This window comes from Paramisgurnus dabryanus, chromosome 15 (genome assembly GCF_030506205.2).
Source record: "Paramisgurnus dabryanus chromosome 15, PD_genome_1.1, whole genome shotgun sequence".
Lineage (NCBI taxonomy): Eukaryota > Metazoa > Chordata > Actinopteri > Cypriniformes > Cobitidae > Paramisgurnus > Paramisgurnus dabryanus.
Window position 1 is genome coordinate 21,376,773 of NC_133351.1, and position 24,080 is coordinate 21,400,852.

Genomic DNA, 24,080 nt, shown 5'->3' on the forward strand with positions numbered 1-24,080 from the left:
CTACATAATTATTCATATATATGCATGGCAAGGTTTTGTATTTGATTCTTTATTCCGCGTTTATTCAGTTTCGAAGTCCGCCCAATGTCTGAGAGGAAAGTACCGGACGCAGTAACGGGACAGACGGATGAGCTACAGCTTTACGCAACAGCTGAGAGGTTTATTTAGGTCGCACATACGATCTTAAAGAGTTAACCGAAAATTAATTTAGTAAATTGAGCTCAGTTTTACACACACAAGCAGAAATGCAGGGTGGAGTTATTTTATCGGTTCTGCTGATGTTGTTTTGCTGCGGTGGCGCGCTGGGTGAACGGGGACCGAAGGTGTCCAGGAGAGCACAGAGGACTCGCGCCTGTCTGGATATGCCGGAGGAAGTTTTGGAGCAGATGTTTGGGAGACTTTCGGTCGGGGTGCTCAGTGCTTTCCATCATACCCTTCAGCTCGCGGCACCAGAGCGCCAAAATCTAACCTGCGCATCAGTGGCTCGCCTTGCGCGTGACAGACTACGTACACCCGTAAACTTCCTCAGCCTTTCACCTTGGGCTTACAGGTAGGTTGCAATAAACGCCAAGACTCGACTAACCAACTTTAAATAATCCTGTGTGTGGTATAAAATTTTATGCGGCATGTAAAACTAACACACTCTAATTTAACCCAGAATTTCCCACGATCGTGCGAGGTATCCTCGATTTCTCCCGGAGGCGTATTGTTTGTGTAAAGGATGCCTGACTGGTCCAAACGGGGAGGAAAGTGACCGGTTCCGAAGCACTCCAGTGTACGTGCCCACTGTCGTATTACGCCGTGCAGGCTCGTGTACCGGCGGTCGTCATACCTACGTTGAGAACTACGTGTCCGTCGCCGTGGGCTGCACTTGTGTGCCGTTATCGGACAAGAAAAAACAAAACGGCAGGAAAAGCATGAAAAAAATAACGCCAATAACGGCACTTTCCACTTTACCACAGAATTAACAGAAGTACTGAAATTCTCACGGACAATCCAACAATCAAACTGAATTTACTTTCTACTTATTTTCTTTTACATGTCTGAAAGAAATGTGAGAAATTATAAGAAATTAATTTTGTTAAAGCAACAAGAACTCCGCTCTTGTCTGTAGTGCCAAGCAAAGGAAAAGCATGTGTTGCCAAAATATCCATATACAGATCCAAAATACTTGGAAAAAGCTAGTGAATATCATGGTGTTTTATAACTAATGCCATTCAGCTGTATAAGCACATAAAAGGGATCACCAGAATTTTTTCTTTTGAAAACAAGCATGAATTGCATTCATAAACTTTATATCATGATGTTTGTGGCAGTCCTCATGTTATAACTTAGAAACACTGGTTCCACAAAAACTGTGTGTAGTACATTTTATACAAAATGCTTTTTATTATATACATTTAAATTAAAATCCAAGACCATTTTATGTATTAATATAGTTGTCTTCTCTTCAATATCTGTATGAATGCAAGCATTTGTGTAACTGTGACACCACATGTCAGCCAACAGGATAATCAAACACAGTGATCTCTGATGAACGTCCATATTCTCCACTGTAAAATTTGGATCTTGCTAATCTCTACTTGGAGCGAGAGTATAAATTGTTCTGAATATTCATCTGCTTATGTTTAAATGGGAAGCCTAATGACAGATACACAGCCATTTTCATCAAAGAAGACTTGAATCGTAGTTAATGTAGCACCGGAACTCATTGGCCAAATTGTGGCTGTGTTTTGGTAAAAAACTGCACATCTTCAAATTCATAAGTTTTCTGGCATGCTCCTCCATAATAGCTCCTGTAAGAAAAAGGTCAAGTTTAGAATGTAGATCATGAATAAAACATTAAACATTGATCTAGATCTAGACAAATAATACACATCCAACAACACCAATCTTGTGCCTTTTTCTTTCTAGCAGGTGTATAAGCATCACAAACTTTATAGACATGTTTGAAGCTTAAAGGCATAGTTCACCCAAAAACTTTACTCACCCACAGTGGTGTAGTGGTGTCTGGAGAAGTGGGTATACTCTTAATTTATGCCCCAGGAAAAGTGGGTATACTCTTAATGTATGCCCCCAGTAGAAGTGGGTATACCCCCTGCCATCAAATAAAGAGGTGGGTATACTCCGTATACCCTGCACTACATCACTGCTCACCCACCGTCAGGTAGTGCACATTATCTGTGTCTAAACTGTTGTTTAGGCAGTTTTAGGATTTATTTAAAATAATGTATAACAACTGAAACAACATTAATATCCACAATGAGAAACTAAGACGTAAATGTCTTTAGGACACTTAAAATATAGGAGTCAAGTGGATTTATTTATTTCACACATTTGAAGCTTAAAAGGTTTTCCGGTTAACTGGAAAACCCAAAACAACTAATAAAAAAAGTATGTTTGGGTTTTAAAGAACAAAGAAAGACATTGGGGGATAAAATGTTAAAATAAGTTTTTGGGTGAACTATCCCTTTAATAAAAACTATATCTTGTACATTACTATTGACTGATGAAATATTTATAATGACCATGGGGATTGCCATATGACCCAACTACAACTGATCCGCTCACCTGTGCAAAGCAAGATTTTGTCCTTAGTGAGGTATTTAACTGTAAGTGCCACTTTACTGAGGCACTCCTCTGACAGGTAAGGAGGGTCTGCGATGACGATGTCAAAGGTCTGAGGAGAAATATCCTCACGTAGGCACAGGGGATTGTTGTAATCGTAAAAGATGAACTCATCGCCATAAGCTGCAAAACGTCTGTCAAACTCCAACAAAACAACTGAGATGCTGTCCGACCTCTCGGAGTCCAACTGCTTCAGCTTTTGATAGACACTTGGTGCGCTCACACAAGCTATCCTACAACCAAGAAAATAATAGAACATTGTGGGGTGGGGGTACACAGAATAAGGCAGATGTATCTAGTAAGTTACCACAGTGTTCCTGTGGTAGCAGACCAAAAGGTCATGGGTTTAATTCCCAGGGAAAACACATATTGATAAACGTATAAATTGAATGCATTGTGCGTAAAACAACAACAACAACATACATCAGCGCTTCTTAAAGGGACAGTTCACCTAAAAATTAAAATTCTGTCATCATTAACTCACTTTCATGTTGTTACAAACCTGTATAAATTTCTTTGTTCTGATGAACACAAAGAAAGATATTTTGACAAATGTTTGTAAGCAAACCGTATGTGGACCCCATTCACTTCCATAGTAGGAAAAAAGAATACTATGGAAGTAAATGGGGTCCAAGGATGGTTTGGTTACAAACATTTCTTAAAATATCTGTGTGTTCATCAGAACAAATACATTTATACAGGTTTGTAACAACATGAGAGTGAGCAAATGACAGAATTTTTATTTTTGGATGAACGATCCCTTTAACTCTGTCAGGCAGCCTCACAGCACCTTTTTTTTATGTGAACGTTATGACATACAGATCAGATCTAATAATAAATCTATAATAATAATAATCAAGTCATATCTAATAACGAGCAGATGAGGTGAATTAGATCAGATCAGATGAGTATGTTAGATGAGGAAGGCATCCAAAATGTGGTATGTGTCATACTAAAGTACTGAACTTTATACATGTTCAGTAGAGTTTGAAACCAGACCAACCTCCCGTGTTTTCCAGCCTGGTGCAGAACTTCCTCTGCTAAGCGTGTTGCAGTCTCCTCACTGTACCAGAATTGACTCATATGCTGTTAAAAAACATCGTGTAAACTATTATCAGTACTCCCCATCAAATTATAACGACAATATTTGTTCATACTGCTGTATAAAACTATACCCAGTCTTCTTCAACAGCACCGACAGTGAATTTACCAGTCGGACTCGAGTCTTGTCCCAATCCCGAAACGTTGCTTCCACTTTCTGCGTAAAATTCTTGCAATGCTGCGAGCGTTTCGGCTGAAAGTTGTGGCACGTCATCGTCACTGTCACTCATGTCAATCAACACTTAACAACAAATGACACAATAAATGCGTGAACCAAACGAGGTATGATGAAGAGACCCAGCAGCTGCAATCCTATACTGGGAACCGCGTGTTCATCGGCTGTGCTAACAGTTGTAAAGGTATTACACGATATAAAAGCTACTTTTCGTTATAATCAAATGAGTTATAAATTAAGGAAAATTTAACACGAGTCTGTCAGCGAAGAGAACAGTAAAGCAGCGCTTAGCAAACAGTTCACACGTGTTTGTTGTATTACGGTGGCCGAGCAGGACAATCGCGTAGTTCCACCAACGCTCCGCTAGGGACACATATGTGAACATACAGTATTTCCAGAACAACCAGACATTAAAATACAGACATTAGATGCAAGTCAAAAAAGACAACCCAAATTTTTATAGCAAGTTTATGTACACTTTTACAGGTCATTTCAGGCATTCCAAAATAACAGAATTAGTGCTTTGAACAATACAAATAAAGTCAGGGAGGCATTCAGACAACCTGAATGAAACAGGTGACATCCCTCAATAATCATTTTTGGTATTTTATTGCTACAGCAATGTTGACTGTTCCACAATTCTGAGTATTTGTATGTGCTAGCGTATGTGGAACATTATTGAAGTTACTGAAGGAAAAACAACAGGCGACCATGACCGTTTCTGAAAACGTCCCATAAAAATCGTCCCGAAGATCAACCTTTGTTGAAACACTTGAAGCTCTCAGTATGGCTGTGATCAGGGCAAAACGACAGAGTAAAACTACAATCCATCAAACAGAAAAATTATCCAAACTAGCCCCCTTTCCTTCAGGTGAAGTCACAATAAAAAAAACAGAAATTTCTGTCAACTATAATCTTATAAAAACATCTCAGTCTGTTTTGCTCTTACACGCTTTCATCTTTTGAAAATATATATATACACCCTTAAACACAAAGTGATTTGGTTTCCTTTCCGAAATGGCCTTCCTGCGATTAGTCTCATTGGGAAAGACATCTTCGTTGTCATGGTAACCGCAGCTCACAATTCTTGGTACCGTGAGCACAGTAAGACACTGCTCTAATCGTCACCCGAAAAGACAGCTGGATCTGAGACACGAGAAACCAAATAAGAAGGCACTCAAGGAGAAATGTCTGCAAGAGTGTGTATGTGTGTGTGTGTTAAGAGGGGATGAAGGGGCCAAAATGGTCCACATCATATATGTCTATCTGAGGACCCGGCGGGTCGTCCCCTCTCTGCCTTTGCCACTCTTCTCCTCAGCTTCCCTTTGCTCTCCAGACGTGTGTTTCTGAAGACATAGGGCAGAGTAGAAAGGCATATCAGTGCTCAAGTCCAACCGTGCCACTCTAAACATCTCCATAGTTTGTCATGTGGAAGAGGGGCAAGATGTTGCTCGAAGACGTGGTTCATTTGACACAAAGAAGCCCCCCCACATTGGCAACAAACTCCTCCAGACTCTTAAGAAAGGCCACTTTCTGTTTGCGGTCCATAGTTGGAGGTGTGCTGCTGGCAGTGAGGCTGTTAAATGCGTCTGCCAGCCGTTGGTAAATCACAGCGTCCCTCTGACTGGAGAGGAGATTTTCCACCAGCTCAGAGTACTCCGCCTACAAAAAACATCATTAAACACCATCTCAACTAGAATATATTTAGTGAGGAATCAACACTGGTGCTTACCTGGTGCAGGCACACTAGTGTATAGAGAGCTTCCCCTGCAGCCACTGTCATCTCAGTGTTGTGCTTCTGCAACACAAGCATGTCAAACACAAGCTGTGGAGAAAGTGAGAGAGAAAATATTATTTAACACAGCAAAACATTACAATTAGAGATGCACAGATACCGATTATATATATTAAAGGGACACTCCACTTTTTTTTGAAAATATTCTCATTTTCCAGCTCCCCTAGAGTTAAATATTTGATTTTTACCGCATTGGAATCCATTCAGCTGATCTCCGGGTCTTTCAGTACCACTTTTAGCATAGCTTAGCATAATCCATTGAATCTGATTAGACCGTTAGCATCGCGCTCAAAAATAACTAAAGAGTTTCGATATTTTTCCTATTTAAAACTTGACTTTTCTGTAGTTACATCGTGTACTAAGACTGACCGAAAATTAAAAGTTGCAATTTTCTAGGCAGATATGTCTAGGAACTATATTCTCATTTTGGCGTAATAATCAAGGACTTTGCTGCCATAACATGGCTGCAGGAGGCGCAAAGATATTACGTAGTGCCCAAAAATAGTCCCGCTATTGAAAGTTACTAAGCAGACTATTTTCGGCTGCTGCGTAATATTATTGCGCCTCCTGCAGCCATGTTACGGCAGCAAAGTCCTTGATTATTACGCCAAAATGAGAGTATAGATCCTAGCCATATCTGCCTAGAAAATCACAACTTTTAATTTTCTGGCAGTCTTAGTACACAATGTAACTACAGAAGAGTCAAGATTTAAATAGGAAATTTTTTTAAAACTCTTTGGTTGTTTTTGAGCGCAATGCTAATGGCCTAATCAGTTTCAATGAATTGTGCTAAGCTATGCTAAAAGTGGTAGCACCAGATCCGGAGATCAGCTGAATGGATTCCAAAACCGTAAAAATCAAATGTTTAACTCTAGGAGAGCTGGAAAATGAATCTATTAAAAAAAAGTGGAGTGTCCCTTCAATATATGATAATTTTGACAGATACTTTTGTTCATGGTTTTGACCGGACCACTGGTTCTTTCCTTTATGGCAAATCCTGAACTGCTCACAGCAACTTTTTTTATTCGATTTTTTGTTGCATTGGCTTATGCCTTTATCCTAAGCAACTTACAATGCACACATTTTATCAGTATATGTGTGTTACTTAGACATTGAACCCATGACCTGCAGAACTAATGCAATCCTCTACTAGTTGAGAAGCATACATCAAAATATATTAAACATTTTCATTTCTTCCATTTAAATATCAATTTGTTGCAATTTTACATTGACAAGTATATTAGAAATGTACAGCCATAGCATCAAAATTAAGCATCAGCTACTGAAAATACACAGGTTAAGCAGTAGTTTTGGACTCATATGACCCACCTTAAGGAAATGTCGTGTGGCAATAAATAAGGGTGTGTCCTTTTCTTGTGTCTTGGCACACTGCTCAGCCAATGGGGACAAAGCCTCAAGACACAGCTGACTGATCTCTGAACTCATCCTACAGTACGTGTTAAGGGAAAAACTAGGCAGCTTCAATGGCTTCTAAGAGAAGTTTCAAAAAATAAAAAGATACCACTTTATCAAAATGCTCAGCAAGTATGTCCTTCCTTTGAATCAGCATGAAAGGATACGAGGTCATGCCTAGCTCCAGAGAGCACATAAGACTCTTGAAGAGCTCCTCTGGAAGCTGAGGGATCTTCTCTGGGAAGATCTCACAGATGAATGTGATGAGCTTATAATACTGGTTACACAGAGAGGGAAACTGGGTACAAAAGACAAATAAAGGCAGTACTTTAGAATAAGAGTCCTTTTTGATTTAGATGTGAAAACTTTTGTCAATTGAGTAATCGTGTGCAGGAAGCTTGAAAGTCCAATCTAACCTTGAGCAAGTCCTGAGACATGAGGGGCAGTACAATATTCACTCCATACAGCACAACATCAGCAGCCGATACGGCTCGTCCGGCACCAGAACTCTGCTCCTGCCCGCGGAAAACTTCATCTGCACAAAAACGCAATTATAAGTTATCACAAGTTATGGTCCTGATAGAGGATACATGTAGTAAAAATGTAAATCACACAGAGGAACAGAGATACTGTAAGATTTGGTAAGCCAGATATGTGCGGTTGCTTATACCGGTGTCGCTGAAGTCAATGAACTCTTTGGAGAGCAGATTGGTCAGAAGCTCCATGATGAGCAGAAGATCTTGATACTGGTCCTCCTCGGCAGCCACGTCTAGTCTCTTGCGACCCAGATTGTTTTTAGAGTAAACCTGCAGTAGTGTCAAGCACACCTCGTACAGTTTCATAGATTTAGTCTGTGGAGATACAGAGGAGGTTCTTGTCAGTATGGTATATTTAATTAAATATAAATCATTTATGCTTGTGTTAGCAAGACATTGACGCAACATATCTCACCTCTCCCAAGTAGCAGATTTGTTTGTGGGCCACTTCTACGAACACCTCTATGATGAGATTGACAGTTTCTGGCGAGTTTCTGTAAACCTCCATGAGCCCGATACAGCTGGACAGGAAATCCATTAGAAAGCTGAAGAGAGATGCCACGTTGTCAATCTGCGTCGCTTCGGCAATGCCACACAAAGCTTCCAGAGTAGCCACGATCTCCTGTTTCACCGCCTCCTCCTGACAGATCTGGGCGAAGTTGTCCTGGTTAATGAGGTTGAGGAACCGCTGCTGGAGCGGATGTAGAACCTGCAGAAGAAACAAAGGCTTTATTATTATTATTATTAACCATTTTCTTTCATTTGTTTTGTATGTTCATCAACAATCAAGCTTGCCTCCCACTAAAACACTTCTCTACTCTACATTTGTGTTTAGACAGGATAATTCAATAATCCAGTGTGTTTCTGACCTCAGCCCAGTATTGCTGTTTGGTATCAGAATCCATGTGGGCAAAGCCCCCCAGGACCAGCGCCTTCATAAGCGTCCGCTGGACCGTGCTGGACAACATATGCAGGGGAGGACTGCGACTTGCAAACTGCTTGGCCAAGTTCCACCAGTTTTCACACTGCACGACAATGTTTGCCCTGAACCACAGACGAGAGAAAAATTACAAAGAGAGATTATTATATATTATATTATTATTATTATTATTATTATATATTAATCTTTGACATGGCTGCACTATATTAAATAAATAATATATATATATATATATATATATATATATATATATATATATATATATATATATATATATATATATATATATATATATATATATATATATATAATTATATATATATATATATATATATATATAAATTAAATATATAATATATATATATATATATATATATATATATATATATATATATATATATATATATATATATATATATAAAACAATCTGTGGGAATATATATATATATATATATATATATATATAAATAAATACATATTCCCACAGATTGTTTTTTTACATTTTGTAGAGTGATTTTATGTAGAAAAAAGTAAATTCACAAAAATGAGTTTAGCTGGGTTTTCACATGCAGGTTCCATGGATTAAAGTGAAAAAAATTCATTTGACTGAAATTTTTTTCAGGCCAAGTCATATTTCTTTAACCAAAACTTAATGTAGGCGAGACCAATAGCATTTTAAGGGTGTATTTTTTGCCATTAATTCCATATTAAAGTCTCCTGTGGCATAAATAGGTAGCTGTAGTTTGCATGGCATTTAAGATGAAGGCGAAACAGCTAAATAACCCACTATATAAAAAGAAAACATGAATATCACCACCTTTAATGAATCTTTTATTAATTATTTATTAATTGTAAATGTATTTATTTTAGCATTTACTAATAATTTTTTAATCAAAGTTGAAACTCTTAACATTAGTGAATGCACCATGAACTACCATCAATTACTGTAATGACATAAACAAGAATTAATAAATGCTTATATATTCTATATTTTTCATTGTTTTTTCAAGTTATATAATGCATTTACTAATGTGAACAAATACAACTTTTTCATATCATATTATTCAGTACACATAAACGAATAATCCAGGGTCTGTTCTGTTCACACAACAGCTTACAGTAACGTTATGTATGAATATAAACCCTGAACGTGTAACTCGAGTTAAACTAGTGTTCAATTCGCACAGGATGTCTGTAACCATAGTGACAGTTGTTAATTGATGACTGTACCTTTATCAACAAATTATTATGTTACAATAGAGGCAGCGCTGATGTGCTATTTTATGCGCAATGGTTCTGCTGTTTACTTTCTCCTAAGACCTAAATGGTCGTGTTTATATGAGGATACTTGCAAAGACGGGATTTTTGACACATATTTGTATTTAAGCCCAATAAAGTGGCAAAAATACTCACAAGCACAATGAGAAGCGAATGCGCGGCGTGTTCAGCTCTGACACAGAAACAGCGAACGCATTTAACATTAACACTGTTGTTTAGTGTTTGAATGGCTTAATATCACTTGTTTATAAAGTGCGGTGCTAAAATATATGTACAAATGTTACGTTTTTTGAGACCACACGCAAATGAAACTGCAAGAACCGACACGTGGATGACATCAAAGTGCCGCGAGAGCATTTCGGAAGCAGTCTCCTCTTATGATTCCTGAAATCGCTCTCACAGGATGTGGATGTCATCTGCCTCTTGGTTCTTGTGGCGCCACATGAAGTTTACCCACAAGTTTAACAAACCTGTTGTATTAGCAACTGGCCTGATGAGCATAGCAGTCAAAAACGGGACCCGGGTGATCACGTACGTGAGAAAATACAGGACCCCTAATTGCAAAGACACGTAAATTACCTGGCGGTTTGGTTTTCTTATCCCACGAACTGAAAGGCTTGCCAATCTTCATCATTTCGCTAAGCCAAGTCAATCTCCATTGGTCTTTTACACCTTTATCAATCGCTAAAACATCGGAGCCTTTCTGCATTACAAGTTTGTCCATGCTAGCTGAAAGTTTTACCTCAGCTTAACGTGATACAGCCAGAAAACCCGGAGTGGATCCGGTGCGTAGTGATTACAGAACGCTTACAGTGGAGAGAGGAACGTGATTTGGCTCCACCCCAGGCTTTGATCACATCCAACTTAAAAAAAGGTGAATACACGTCGTCTTTATTAAAAGTGAATTTAATAATTTTGCAATTGACGGAAATCCGTCTAGCGACGGAAAACTTTAATCCATGGTTCAATAAGAACAACTGTGAACAAATCAATCCTTGGGTAAATAAAGACTCAAATTAAATGTATTATATGTTTATGGTATGAAAAGCAACCAATTTAGACATGAGGGTAATTTATCATGTAAGAAACTTCAATATACAACATCTGTATTTTAAAAGAGGTTTGCGTTGATACAGGTGGCAATTTATTACATTGGCATTTCAATGCAGTCTGAAGTTTCAAATGCAATACTAAAAATCTGTCAGCAGGTGGTGCACATTAAAAACATATCGCCTTGTATCAACAAAAGTCATCAGCACAAACTCTCCCCCATGCCTGTAATTTGGGCAGCTGTCCTGCACACTTTTCGGCCAATTACACACACATTAAACCCTCCTGATCTGCTCCTACGTGCATCCTCATTCAGGCACACAAACCTCTCTCTCTTCTCCACCAGAGTCACCAGCAGCTCCACCGTGTCGTTGGCCAGCTCTGGCTCCGAGCTCCACACAGACAGATTATTGATCACCTTCTCCAAAAGATATCCCACAATCCACTGCGCTCCTTCTGTGTCTGCTCCAAAGGCTGTGATGAGAGGCACGCTGATCTGATGGAGAGTATCGAAAGAGACGGTAAAAAAAAACCGTAAAGACAAAAATCGAGACAGAAGTCATAAAGCAATGTGTAAATAATGTCTAGGCTGCATGCCAGGTTTCCCTGTTCCTCTTAAAAAGCTTCACTCGGACATGCCGGCCTGCTTGCTTGTCGACCTCAATCTATCTTGGATTTAAAATGGAAACTCTGTGTTTAACTTACATGGCTGTAGAGTTTCTCATCCACCAGCAGATATGTCTTGGCCCAACGCCGAAGAAACCAGACAATGTCTTTGCCCATCTGAGGACTGAGCAGTTCAGTAAGACTCGCTCGTGTGGCCCGAGATTCCACCTCTGATGTTCTGAGTACCGCTGATAACAACCTAAGACAGAGAGAGTAAATCTGTTATTTATATATCCACCCCTCTATGTATTTATGTATATTTATACATCTCTAACTATATTAAAATACATATAAGTGATTTGGTTTGACTTGAATGACCCTTTCATAGAGTTTCATCGGATGCACGAGCGTCGAAATTAAGCGCATGAACCGAAGTGAACTTCCGGTCTGTATTTTTTCTCGGTTTGGCTAGTGGTGGCTTAACTGATCTCTGAAACAAATACCTTGTCGAAAATAAAATGTTATTTTGCTAATTTGCTAAAGACGTATCACAACATGTATCACAACTGTGCAGAAAGGTTTGGCAGCCAGGCAAGAATTTAAGGACCTGTAGTTAATGTTGTATACATTATTTGTACACAGTAACATTAGCTCAGTGATACGTGTTAGATTTAATATATATATATATATATATATATATATATATATATATATATATATATATATATATATATATATATATATATATATATATATATATATATGAAAGTAATTAACTTGTCATTTATTTCCCTTTTATCAGAAATAAACTACTGTAAAAGGACTTTGTTGTTATTGATTCTATGTGGAACTCGAACGCAGTCGAAAGTTGCGTTTAGTCCACAAAAGCCGTTTGTTTGTGTTGTTGCTGTTACAAACGTCTATATATACGCACATATAAACTTTAAACACACAGAATATGACAGGATCTGCTAGTCAACATCATTATTTATAGCATGGGTTTTCAACAGGGAGCCCTTGGTGGTCCGTGGTGTTATTTTTGGAAAAATAAAAATGAAGCAAACAAACATGCATTAGTAGGCTAATAATATAAATGTAAACTTTAAATCAAGAGCATCAAGTTGCCATGATGAAATCTGTTATGTAGTATGCCAAAAAATATTAGTTATAACATAACCATGATTAAGTAGGTGTTATAAATGATATTAAATATAATCTTAATTTAATACAAGTACTTGGGGTCCCTGCTCCTCCTCTCTATCCATTAATGGGTCTTTGGCCTGAAGAAGGTTGAAAACCTCTGATTTATAGGTAAAATGAATAAAGTTAAAGGAAAAAAAGTTCATGGAAGTTCTGTCTAGATGCTGCAAGACTCAACAAAAGCCATAATAACAAACAATATCGTTCCTTCACACCTCCATTGGAACAGTAAGAGGACACAAGAAAAGGATTACAGCAGCTTAACTAGACTGAAGGCAGACATCCCGCACTGCCCACTGAATGCAGCTCCCTGAAATGTTTCCCATTGTTTCTAAAGACAAAACCCCAGTGACATTTCAAAGCTGTGGGGTCGGTGACTGTTCTTGGGAAACTCAATCCTTTGGCCCAGCGTTTTTTTTCCAAAACCTCCACACTCCATATCTTCTGACCTCTGCTTTGCCTCCCCCAACTTGTCATACCGATACAGAATCCCTATCTCTCCCCATCCATCAGCACATCATCCAATCTCTCAATCATCACTTTTATCCCATTCCAAAGTTATGGAATAATAGGATGCATTAACCCCAAATCAGATTACAAGCGAACTTGTGCTAAAAAACACTTGGTCTCTAGGAGACCCTTACAATAATGGTATAAACATGTCACTACAAATTACTCTTTGTTGGATCATTAAAATTGTACTATTTATCAAGTTTCCAGTCGGTGGCTCAATCCAATCAGATTAGCATCTGATCGAATATCAGCTTTTCCGAAAATCTCGACCACCTGTGAGCACAGAAAATTACAACATGATCTGACGCCCGTCAAACCAGCCTCAATTCCAAGAACCCTGGAAAACAATAGCTGAAAATTGGAGCCAAAATCAAGAATTGTCTAGTTATAAATAGCTTCAGGACACATGTGACTCCAGACCCCTAACGCTTCTCTCTGATGCTGGCTTCGAGCAGCACCTGGCCCGGCTTTAATTAAATAATGCGTAGGGAGTGGTGCTGGAGAATTGGCTGGCGCCGGGGGCTGGGGCCACTTGAGGGCCGCCGTACGCGTGGCAGGCCTGACTGGGAGCGTGCCAGGGCATTTCCCACTGGGCCGATGAAACGCAAGCACCGGGTGCAGATCAAACAGCCTGTGCTTCACCATGCGTGGCCTCTCAACAGCATTTGAGTGATAAACTTTAAACACGAGGAGTCCTCAAGACATTGTTCATCTAGGCAGCCAAATTATGGGTACATTTGTAGTCTCCAGTGAAAACAACATTTGTCAGATTAGCTGATATTAGAAAGATATTTTAGCCTTTTTTGTCTATTAATAGACACCAGGCTGTAGTTCTGTTCTTGTTTAAAAAAGAAATCTTATATCAGATAATGCTATCACTATACAGTATTTCTGCTGGGAATTTGATGGAGACAATTTACACAATTCTGTATATATTTGGCCCATATTTGTGACACTGTTCGGATAATACATTATTATTTTATAAATGTTATTTGTTCTCAGGATGTATTATACATTCACAAAAAATTACCTTAGCTTAAATCGGCTTGATCCCGGCCATGGGCCGTTTCGAAATAACGCGTTGTTGTCGGAATTCGTTACACGTCTCGTCCTCGAATCTCTTATGATTACTTGGACCTGAATACAACCTATTGGTGGTAGTCACATGCATCTCAGCGACCCCTAAAGTGTGGTTCAGTTTCTTAATTTTTACATTCTGACTTTAGTTATTTGCAATTGTTTACTGTCAGGGTCTTAGGTTAAGATTCAGTAATTTCACTTTAATGGCAATGAAAAGAATTTTAGTAATTGAAATGCCTTATTTTCACAAATGTCCCTTTGTCATTTCATTGTTATTTAACAAATTCGACTGTCTACAAAATCCTTTAAGTGCATGAAAGCTTTTGTGGCAAAGAATTTTAGTTTACAAAAATGCACTTCTTTGGACAAGACACAGTTAAAGGGACATTCCACTTTATTGAAAATACGATCATATTCCATCTACCCTAGAGTGAAACATTAAATTTTTACAGTTTTGAAATCCATTCAGCCAATTTCCGGGTCTGGCGCTACCACTTTTATCATAGCTTAGCATAATTCATTGAATCTGATTAGACCATTAGCATCGCGCACAAAAACCAAAGAGTTTAGGTTTTTTTCCTATTTAAAACTCGACTCTTTTGTAGTTACATCGTGTACTAAGATTTACTTAAAAATTTCAATTTTCCAGGGCGATATGGCTAGGAACTATACTCTCTTTACGGCGTAATAATCAAAGACTTTGCTGCCATACCATGGCTGCAGCAGGCACCGTGCCCAAAAATAATCCTCTGCTATTGAAAGTTTCCAAGGGGACAATTTTCGGGCGCTGCGTAATATCAATAGGAAAAATATCGAAACCCTTTGGTAATTTTTGAGCGCGATGCTAATGGTCTAATCGGATTCAATGGATTATGCTAAGCTATGCTAAAAGTTGCTTCCCTAGACCTGGAGATCGGCCGAATGGATTCCAAAACTGTAAAAATCAGGTGTTTAACTCTAACTCTCGCATTTACACGGGGCGTCAGCGTTAACGATTCCCATTCACTTTTAATGGGTGACGTCATGCGTTGACTAACTGAATTGTGGATCCGTCGGCACCGCGTCAGTGCCATTGCTCGTGGCAGAAGTTGAACATTTCTAAACTTTTCAAGCGGCAACGCATGCGTCAGCCAATCAGATTGCCTTATGCAAATAACCTAGGCAGAGCCAGCCAATTATGTTTATGAAGGAACGGAGCATGTGTAGCGGCCAATGTGATTGGCTGTTGGCCACGCTTCAGACAAACCTTCCGTTAGGCGTTAACGATTACACCCCGTGTTAATACGCTGTAGGGGAGCTGGAAAATGAGCCTATTTTCAAAAAAGTGGAGTGTCGCTTAACACTTGCAAAATCACGTAAGATGAAACAAGAAACATTGCAAATGATAGTCAGAATTCAACTTGACATTTCTTACTGCTGTGTCTTGCAAGGTCCCTTTACCTAATAACTGAGTCTGTCCTATTGCATCCTGGGATTGAGGTGGCCTTCTCTCCGGGAGAGCCAAGAAGCTGTAGTGTAGTGTTGATATCCACCTCTGTAGAGTGTTTGATTGAGTATTCCATCACTTCTGAAGGTATTAATGGTGTTTCGCCCTGAGGGTCATCAGCCAAGAGGTAGCCTGATAAAACACAAAACAAATAAAGTAGGTAAAAGTTCAACATTAAACATTCTTAAACTCAAAATAGTTTGGGAGAAGTTTGAATGCTGGAAAAATCCCCATCATTCAACAACTAATAAAACAAATTGATTAAGTGCTGAAACTGAAGATCAGTTGCCTTTGAGTGAACACCGAGTACTTATAATACAATGGCTTGGATACAAGATGACACATACCTGACACTAATATGAGCCAATGAATGTCTTCGTAAAGGTCATCCAAAACTTTCCTGTCCACTGTGCCTGGGTCTGAAGTAGCCATTAGGTGCTGTTGGTGTCTCTGGAGTTGACCGTGAAGCCGTGTAACCCGGTCCTCCAACAAACTAAAGACAGAAAAATCAAGAATTGTTATTTTTTTATTTACAGTGATTTTTCTTTAAATGAGAAGTTAATTTTTATACCCTGTGAGCAGAGGTATACAGTGGTCTGCAGCTATACGCCCCAACATGCCGATACTGGCAAGCTGGTCTGAGAACAGTTCTCTGTCATCCTCCTGTAACTCATTAATTTCTTCTTCTTCATGAGAAGCGACACCATTTGCAGTCTAAAAAGGCAAATAAAGTGGATGACCAAACCCATGTGTGGAACAGCAGTTTCTTATATTGTCAGAAGAGAACAGTTTAAGACATTTGTTGTGCTTCATGCTTTCCCACTATTATTGAGAACATACAAGAATGGCTACAAATTATTCTTAGAAGAGTTCAGTTTTTAAAGATGTTTACAGCATGAGAGAAGTGAAAAGGAAGGTGAATGCAGTTCCTCTAACCAGGTTTCTGGTGCCATCGGGTGCAGCAAGGTGACACTGGATGTAGGAGTTGAAGACCTGCATGGCTGGCTGGACGAAACAGCCACGTGGGAAATGCTCGTCCTCCTGGACCAGCGTGAGCCAAGACTCCAGCAGCTTATCATACGCCTCCATGTACACCATGTCATCCTTGTCCAACTATAGATACAGAAAAAAATGTGACTCCCTCAGCTCTTCGGTCCCACACAAAGTTTTGGCCACAAGGGCTGTTAGGTGATAAACCACTGTAAAGTTCACACCAGTGCATGCCTGTCAAAAGGGCGCGGTAGGGTGCATAGCAGCCCCAGAAAAGTGAGAATGCCCTTTTAAAAACCATGGGACACCCTAAAGCCTTGTGAAAATCGGACACACTCATATTATACCTTACCCAACCGAACTGTGCTCAAGCGCGACTGCCCCCCCACTTCCCCAGAAGCACGTACTCACACTGTACTTTTATTGATCCGAGCCTGAACACGCTTTTGTCATTAATTTGCCATTGTTTTGCTGCGTGCATCAGAAGTTTTTTTTATGATGAAGGCAAAAGAAGGGGAGTGGTTGCGCAATTGACGTCTTGCCTCTTGAGCCGCGCTTCACCAAACTGTGCCCAGTATGGAGCAACCACACTAGTCAAACAAACCAGGGTTTGGGGGTCAAACGTGCTTGGGTGCAGTTTGTATAATGTGAGTGCGCCCTAACTTAGGAGTGGGAATGTTGTCAACATCAAGTATGCCACAAAAGGGCGCAAGTTAAAAAAATTCTTAATTGGTGTGATCTTACTTTAAGATGACAAAAAAAAACTAGAAAAGTAAAAAAGACAAGTTTGTAAATTTTCACACTGCAAAGTATGCAAGTTTGTACGAATGCAATACTTACCACTTCCTCCAGGGCGGCGCTGCGACCAAATGAACACGTGAGCAGTGTGAGGCAGTTAACGAAAGAAGCGAAGAGTTCATTTGGGAGCGCTGTTAGAGCGCTTCGGGGAAACGTGCTGATTAAGTTACTAATGATGTTGGAGATGCCTACAGCCTCAGAGTCTTCAATCTCAATCCTAAAAGTAAACGCAAAGAGAGAAAGTGAGCAACAGGTGGGATAGCGAATATAACAACAACAATTGACTAACGTACAGTGGCATTTTAACCCTGAAAAGATAATCCTACAACGAATCTTCTTTTATTTTCAGCATACCTGATACAGGGAGTATGAGATACAGTACGGACCTGAAGCGGCCCTGAATAAACTATATGCACAGTACAGACCAGCTTGAAGGTCTAGCACATTTAAAGCTTTTCATATTCTCTGGAAAAATGTATCTACAAGCACTTGAAGCCGTCACACTATAGCTACACTGTATAAGATCTAAGGGAGATTTAAAGATTCTATCCAACTGCCATAGCGCCGACAAACTACCTGGATTCCCGGGAACACAAGTTTGTTTTCCCTCTTTGAGTTGAGGAAGAGCATTTGAGGTCTGCCTTTCCTTACGCTCCCAACTGCGTCCCTAACCCGTATCAGATGGATTTAAATTGTAAGCAGAAGAGTTCAATCACGGCAGATTGGCGGACCTGCTGCATGGCTTTCCGATGATGCAACTGGAAAAATGCTCCAGGAATAGGTGATTACAGAATGGCAGAGACAGAGGGAGGGAGGAGTGGGGAAAAAGACCCTAACTCACTACGCCTACTTCTCAAATTCCAAACAGCAGTGGATGAGACTGCATGCGTGTTATTTAAAGCAGCAGGAATAGCCTACCATCTTTGAGATTTGAGCAATTTTAATGACAGTACAGTCTTACACTTCAGAGGCATTTTTATCTCCTCATATTAAACATCTGGGGCAATTAAAGGGACATTCATCCACTTTTTATTTCCACATTTGATTTTTACCATTTTGAAATCCATTCAGCTAATCTCCGGGTCTGGCGCTGGCACTTTTAGCATAGCTTAGCACAATCCATTGATTAGACCATTAGCATTGCCCCTAAAAAATAATCAAATAGTTTCAATATTTTTCATATTTAAAACCTAACTCTCTGTAGTTACATCGTGTACTAAGACTGACAGAAAATTAAAAGCTGCGATTTTCTAGGCAGATATGGTTAGGACTATACTCTCATTTTGGCGTAATTATCAAGGAGTTTGCAGATGTAACATGGCTGCAGCAGGCGTAGTGATATTACGCACTGCCCGAAAATAGCCCCCCTGGTTACTTTCAATGGCAGGGGACTATTTTCGGGCAGTGCGTAATATCACTAGGCCTGCTGTCTCCAAAATGAGAGTATAGTCCTAACCATATCTGCCTAGAAAATCGCAACTTTTAATTTTCTGTCAGTCTTAGTACACGATGTAACTACAGAAGGGTCAAGTTTTAAATAGGAAAAATATTGAAACTCTGGTTATTTTTGAGCCTGATGCTAATGGTCTAATCAGATTCAATGGATTGGGAAGCTGGAAAATGAGCATATTTTCTAAAAAAGTGGAATGTCTCTTTAAGTGAATTAGGTTCTGATTCAGATCCTTGCTATAATGTACATTTCCATGTCAAAACACGGGAATAACAACGAAATAAGAAGTTATCCTACCAATTAAGTTTCAGGGCCATTTCTCAATATTAACTACAGTAGTTGCTTATTATCATGCATATTACTAGCATACTGGCTGTATTTATGAAGAACATATTAAAGCCTTATTCTCCATGACCATATTCTACATCTATTCTTAAATCAACCAAAAGTTATTTTTTTGTGATTGACTGTTTTCTACATAAAATCATTCAACATAATATTCCATTAAAAGATAACCTTGATATCTTTAATATTGACAGAGTAAGGCCTTGTCAAAGAAACCAAGTTGGTTTTTGATGCTACTATTCCTCTGATGAGATGTTAGCCTGGATTTCAAAGACAATGTCACATTTGTGTGAATGACAAGAGCAAATCAAACCTAAATTCACTTCACTAAATATATAAATAAGCCGCCAGATTAGATCAGCTAAAGCAGTGGTTCCCAAACCTTTTCAGCGTGCGCCCCCCTTGTGTATGTTTCATTCCTTCACGGCCCCCCAAAGAAAATTTGTGACAAAAAACTGTTCTAAAACTCAACATTTTAATGAAAAAAAAACATTAAATTATACAAAAAAGTAGTGCTTTTGATTAGTAGCCTTATTTTTTTTTTTTAGGTTTAATTACACAGAATTCATGATAAATTAATGTATTTCATAAAATTGGGGCCCCCCTGGCACCATCTCACGGCCCCCCTGGAAAACCACTGAGCTAAAGCACACGTTAGGAAGAAACTCACCCATTGATCATGTTGAGCAGTCCCTCCACCAGGTGTGCCAGGTAGGTTACCTGAGCGTTCTCATCAGGAAAGATGGGGCCATGCATTGAGGCTAGCTGGGCCAGGCACTGAAGAGAGTCCTGTGCCATGTCTGAATCTTCTCTGATTTTTCTGTGCACCTAAAGGAGAGAAAAAGATAGAGATAGAGACTGTGAATCAGTACTCCAACAGGTTACATTTTCTGACTCATTACACTAAAATAAACCAATGCATAATCTTTTCCGAAACACACTACAGTAGCATACCAATACCAGATAACTGGAAACAATAACAATAGCATAATCTCTTCTTCTTTCTGTAAACAACTAACAAAAATATGCATACCATAAAAATACTGACTGTTATAAACCAAGTTTAAATTAAGTAGCTTATAATTAAAAATACTCGTATGTCTGCATTTAATAAACTACCATCCAATATACTGACGCAGACACACACAGTGATCATAACAACCTACAAAAACCCCATAAATGAAAAGTCCCCTAAAAATTCTTATCACAGCTCACCAACAATCTGAAATCCATCTCCCTTGGAGGCATGACATCAAAAAGCATAAAAGACAAAAGAGAAATTAAAATTTTTGGAGATAAAGCGCTCTCTTGAAAGAGGAAGAGAGGAGCGCGTATACCCCGGTTCGCACTGCACTACTGTACTGTTAAAACTAGACAGGCCCCCTGAAAGAGTCCATGAGGAACTGCAGACTGGCCCATGGGCAGCTGACAAAACACACGGGCTGGGGAGAGTCTCACACACAGTTTCCTTGAATCACAGAGAAAAGCCCCTCTAATTGACATACAAAAACATACTTTCTCCCTCTCGCCCTTCTCTTCTGCTCTCTCTTAGACACAGATACACAAATCTGTCTTCGATTTCTCATCTCACGCAACCTGTGAACCCTTCCTCTCAGAGAAATAAAGACCCGAGGCATAGAAATGTTGGAATACCCCTCACCTTCACCCTTGGAATCAAGGCCCAAGCCAATCAATTCACAGATGGGCTTCTCAATCCCTAATCCAGTCCGAGGAAATCGGTATCAGAGTCTGCCTCTTGAACTGAACGGTACGTGACCGAAGCACCGCCACGGCAAAACATTTCTGAGCGGACCGGCTATGCTCTCCCGTTCTTTCCTACCAGCAGCACATGTGGTGGCACAGCAGAACAGAATATGTTTGGCACAAGTTCCTTTGCTTTCGCTTCTTTCCCAAATCCCTTTTTCTCCAGCTTACTCTTTTCCCGTCTGTTCGCCACACGTTCAGGCAGCGGTGGCGTGCAAAGAGGTAACAGAGCGAGTCGGACGGACCCGTTTGTATGCTCTGGAAGAATCTAAAGTGGCATTTTCACACCACATTCCATTTCCTACAGCCACACGGATGAACGTCAGCCACCGGGCGAAATGCAAATGCTAGCACGCCATAAACAGCCCTGACCGCTAAAGAAGTGCACAATATCCTGAGTGTGAAATCATCCTCTGAGCTGAAAAAGAAAGGGAGGGAGACTGAGAGGTGGGGTGTATGGGGTCGATGAGAGAGGGAACGAGATCGGAAAAGAGTTCAAGAGAGAAGAAAAGAATAGCGCACAAGGCCAAAGCTCTGCGAGCAGCATGCTCTGAACAAACAGCTGTGTTGAAGAACATCCACGCCATGCGAGGTATGCCAATCGCCTTGAGTCAGACTATAGTTAGAGTCCGACAGGGGGGTCTAAATCAAAACAAGACAAGGTAGCTCTCCGAAATGAACACTGGAGATACGACGACACACTGGCCTATTAATAGAGAAAAGACAAAGCCTTGCGTCTGTCCGCGGAGAGGATTAGAGCCTCCACTGGGATCTATTCTCTCAGCTCATTTCTTTGGCCACATTCGTTTAGATCTAGTTACAAAATCAGAGCTCGACCATCAATCATTTCATGACGGCGTTTTAACCGGAGTGCCATAACAATCCCTGATTGTGTTTATACCATAAACAAACTATACGTTCGCTCTGAGCCAGGAATCAGACCCCTGCTTCAAAAACTCGCTGTACGTATGGAAAATCTCAGTTATTTCTCCGGACAAAGTCTTATTTCGTCGAAAAATACGATTTGTAAAGAGGGGTAGCACTTATTCTCACTGTTGTTATGCGGGGAAGAAATCATGATATAGATAATATAAATAACGGTACTGTAGTACCTCTTATATTGGTTTTAATGTATTCAGAAAAACTGTTTACAGGGATATTTTTAAAGGAACAGTATGTAAGAAATTTGTATCAATTAATCATTAAATGGCCCTGAAATATCACTAGACATTAAGAAATCATTTTCATTTCAAATACTTATATCACTGACAACAGCAGTCCGGCCAGGATATTGTCATTTAAAAAGTGGAGTTGCAGCCCTCAACTGATGTTTATGTTGTCGTTTGGTATATTGGCCACCAGCTGTGTGATTGCAGTACCAGTTTTAGCCACAAGTTTTGTGATTGCAATACCAGTTTTGGCCACAATCCTACATACTGTTCCTTTAAGACAAATTCAAAGTTGTCATGAAAGTAACACAGAAAAATATATTTAATAAATCACAGTCATAGTAATTTAAAAATAGCACTAAAATAGGCATGTTTCTAAATGCAACATATAATTTATAATTTTTTCTTTTTGATTTTGAGATCAAATGTGACTTTAACAATTTTGTTGTGAGATTTATCTATTTAAACTTTGGCATAAATTAGTTTTTCTTATATTAGCGTCTGAAGGCGAAGAGTTTCAGAGCAAACTTTAAAACCACAAACAAAAATACCCTTCACTTAGTTTGCATGGTAGGAAAATGTTCATGTAACCACAGCTTTATTAGGTGCGAAGAGAATACAAGAGATTTATTTTAGGTTACACGTCATTATTTTCTGCTGCGTGCTTCCAGACTTCGGAGAAACACTGCAACTTTCCCTTTAGATGAAGGACTGGCTCTTCACTTGGATCTTTACTCTGGTGGCTGTTAACAGTGGCTCTGAATCCAGGGGTCGGAGTCTAATCCTGTAGCTCATCTCTATTCACCTCTGACCCTGACAGCGCGTGTCTGGATGCCCTCTCGCTTCTTCAGGGCACAGCTGATAAGTGTGGACCAACAGCTGACAGGCCGACATACACTGCTGACAGTCTGGCACACGCACACTCATCCAGCCGCTCAATAATTCACTCTCACACACACGGATATACGTCCCCCTGCCACAGGCTTACACAAACAACGACCGCACCACACACAGATACAAGGAGACTTGTAAAGACGCACAGAGGGTGTGACAGCTGAGCACTCTTCAGCCCTTTAACAAAAACATCGTCCCCCCAGCCACCCACACGCAAAAAAACACCATTAAACGCAACAAAATATAAAACCAAAAAGTTTAGACACATCACTGACCTTGAAAACTTTGTGACAAAATATTTTTCTTAAATGCTTGAAATTGGTATTATGGAAATATGTAATTTCTTAAATGTATTTAATAACACTATTTTTCATTTAAATTTATCATTTTAAGTACTTTAAATTTCCCTACACAATTACCCCTTACTTATTATTTCAGTCTTATTTAAAATATTTAAATATTTGATATTTAAAAGTCTTATTGTGACTTACTGTTTTTTATTTTTTTTACATAAAATCATCCTTCATAATGTAAAGAACATTCTGTAAAAATATAACCTTGATATCTTTAATATTGACTAAGGCTGCATTAAAGTAAAATCAATGATAAAAATCTAACTTTGATGCTCCTAATCTCAAAATTAGACTACAAGACTTAAGCCTGGTTTTCAAATAAGCATATCCAAACTCTTAACTTTTGTTGTATATATACATTATTTTAGAGAAATCAGACTTGTGTCATTTTATCTGTAATTTTACAACTCGTGTTCGTGTTACTGCTCTAGACTTCATCCGGGGGAGAATGAATGTTGTAAATACAAGCAAAGGTAAAACTGCACCAAATATTTTGTTAAGCAATAGCGGACGAGG

General features: G+C 39.3%; 3 protein-coding genes across 3 annotated transcripts in view; 1 reads left to right on the plus strand and 2 right to left on the minus strand.

The window, feature by feature from the left end:
• The first annotated feature begins 85 nt into the window (after positions 1 to 85).
• Positions 86 to 977, plus strand: il17d (interleukin 17d). The gene is made up of 2 exons (XM_065248970.2): positions 86 to 550; positions 659 to 977. Exons 1-2 carry the CDS (start codon positions 246 to 248, stop codon positions 966 to 968), a joined length of 615 nt encoding a protein of 204 aa, XP_065105042.1. The 5' UTR covers positions 86 to 245; the 3' UTR covers positions 969 to 977.
• Positions 978 to 1,079: 102 nt separating this feature from the next.
• On the minus strand, positions 1,080 to 4,228 carry eef1akmt1 (EEF1A lysine methyltransferase 1). Its single transcript, XM_065292742.2, has 4 exons — positions 3,804 to 4,228; positions 3,632 to 3,714; positions 2,572 to 2,861; positions 1,080 to 1,796 (listed from the first exon to the last, which is right to left on the minus strand). The coding sequence occupies exons 1-4, from the start codon at positions 3,957 to 3,959 to the stop codon at positions 1,669 to 1,671; spliced, it is 657 nt and encodes a 218-aa protein (XP_065148814.2). The 5' UTR covers positions 3,960 to 4,228; the 3' UTR covers positions 1,080 to 1,668.
• A 130-nt stretch (positions 4,229 to 4,358) lies between these two features.
• xpo4 (exportin 4) overlaps positions 4,359 to 24,080 on the minus strand; it is a 43,627-nt gene continuing 23,905 nt past the window's right edge. The window contains exons 8-23 of the mRNA XM_065248968.2: positions 20,055 to 20,212; positions 17,632 to 17,806; positions 16,738 to 16,914; positions 16,373 to 16,515; positions 16,149 to 16,294; positions 15,756 to 15,933; positions 11,622 to 11,781; positions 11,243 to 11,412; positions 8,518 to 8,692; positions 8,064 to 8,357; positions 7,783 to 7,963; positions 7,529 to 7,647; positions 7,280 to 7,410; positions 7,029 to 7,146; positions 5,637 to 5,729; positions 4,359 to 5,566 (exon numbers count right to left, since the gene is read on the minus strand). Of these exons, the coding sequence (XP_065105040.1) occupies positions 5,369 to 5,566; positions 5,637 to 5,729; positions 7,029 to 7,146; positions 7,280 to 7,410; positions 7,529 to 7,647; positions 7,783 to 7,963; positions 8,064 to 8,357; positions 8,518 to 8,692; positions 11,243 to 11,412; positions 11,622 to 11,781; positions 15,756 to 15,933; positions 16,149 to 16,294; positions 16,373 to 16,515; positions 16,738 to 16,914; positions 17,632 to 17,806; positions 20,055 to 20,212 (2,616 nt within the window). The 3' untranslated portion in view covers positions 4,359 to 5,368. The remainder of the gene's footprint in view (positions 5,567 to 5,636; positions 5,730 to 7,028; positions 7,147 to 7,279; positions 7,411 to 7,528; positions 7,648 to 7,782; positions 7,964 to 8,063; positions 8,358 to 8,517; positions 8,693 to 11,242; positions 11,413 to 11,621; positions 11,782 to 15,755; positions 15,934 to 16,148; positions 16,295 to 16,372; positions 16,516 to 16,737; positions 16,915 to 17,631; positions 17,807 to 20,054; positions 20,213 to 24,080) is intronic.

Bases quoted from the DNA above. Each gene is read 5' to 3' on its own strand.
- il17d (XM_065248970.2), top strand. From the start codon at position 246: ATGCAGGGTGGAGTTATTTTATCGGTTCTGCTGATGTTGTTTTGCTGC. The intron at 551-658 runs GTAGGTTGCAAT...AATTTAACCCAG, and splicing joins CTTTCACCTTGGGCTTACAG to AATTTCCCACGATCGTGCGA.
- eef1akmt1 (XM_065292742.2), bottom strand. From the start codon at position 3,959: ATGAGTGACAGTGACGATGACGTGCCACAACTTTCAGCCGAAACGCTC. The intron at 2,862-3,631 runs GTTGGTCTGGTT...TCTTGGTTGTAG, and splicing joins CAGGCTGGAAAACACGGGAG to GATAGCTTGTGTGAGCGCAC. The intron at 1,797-2,571 runs GTGAGCGGATCA...TTTTTCTTACAG, and splicing joins CAAAATCTTGCTTTGCACAG to GAGCTATTATGGAGGAGCAT.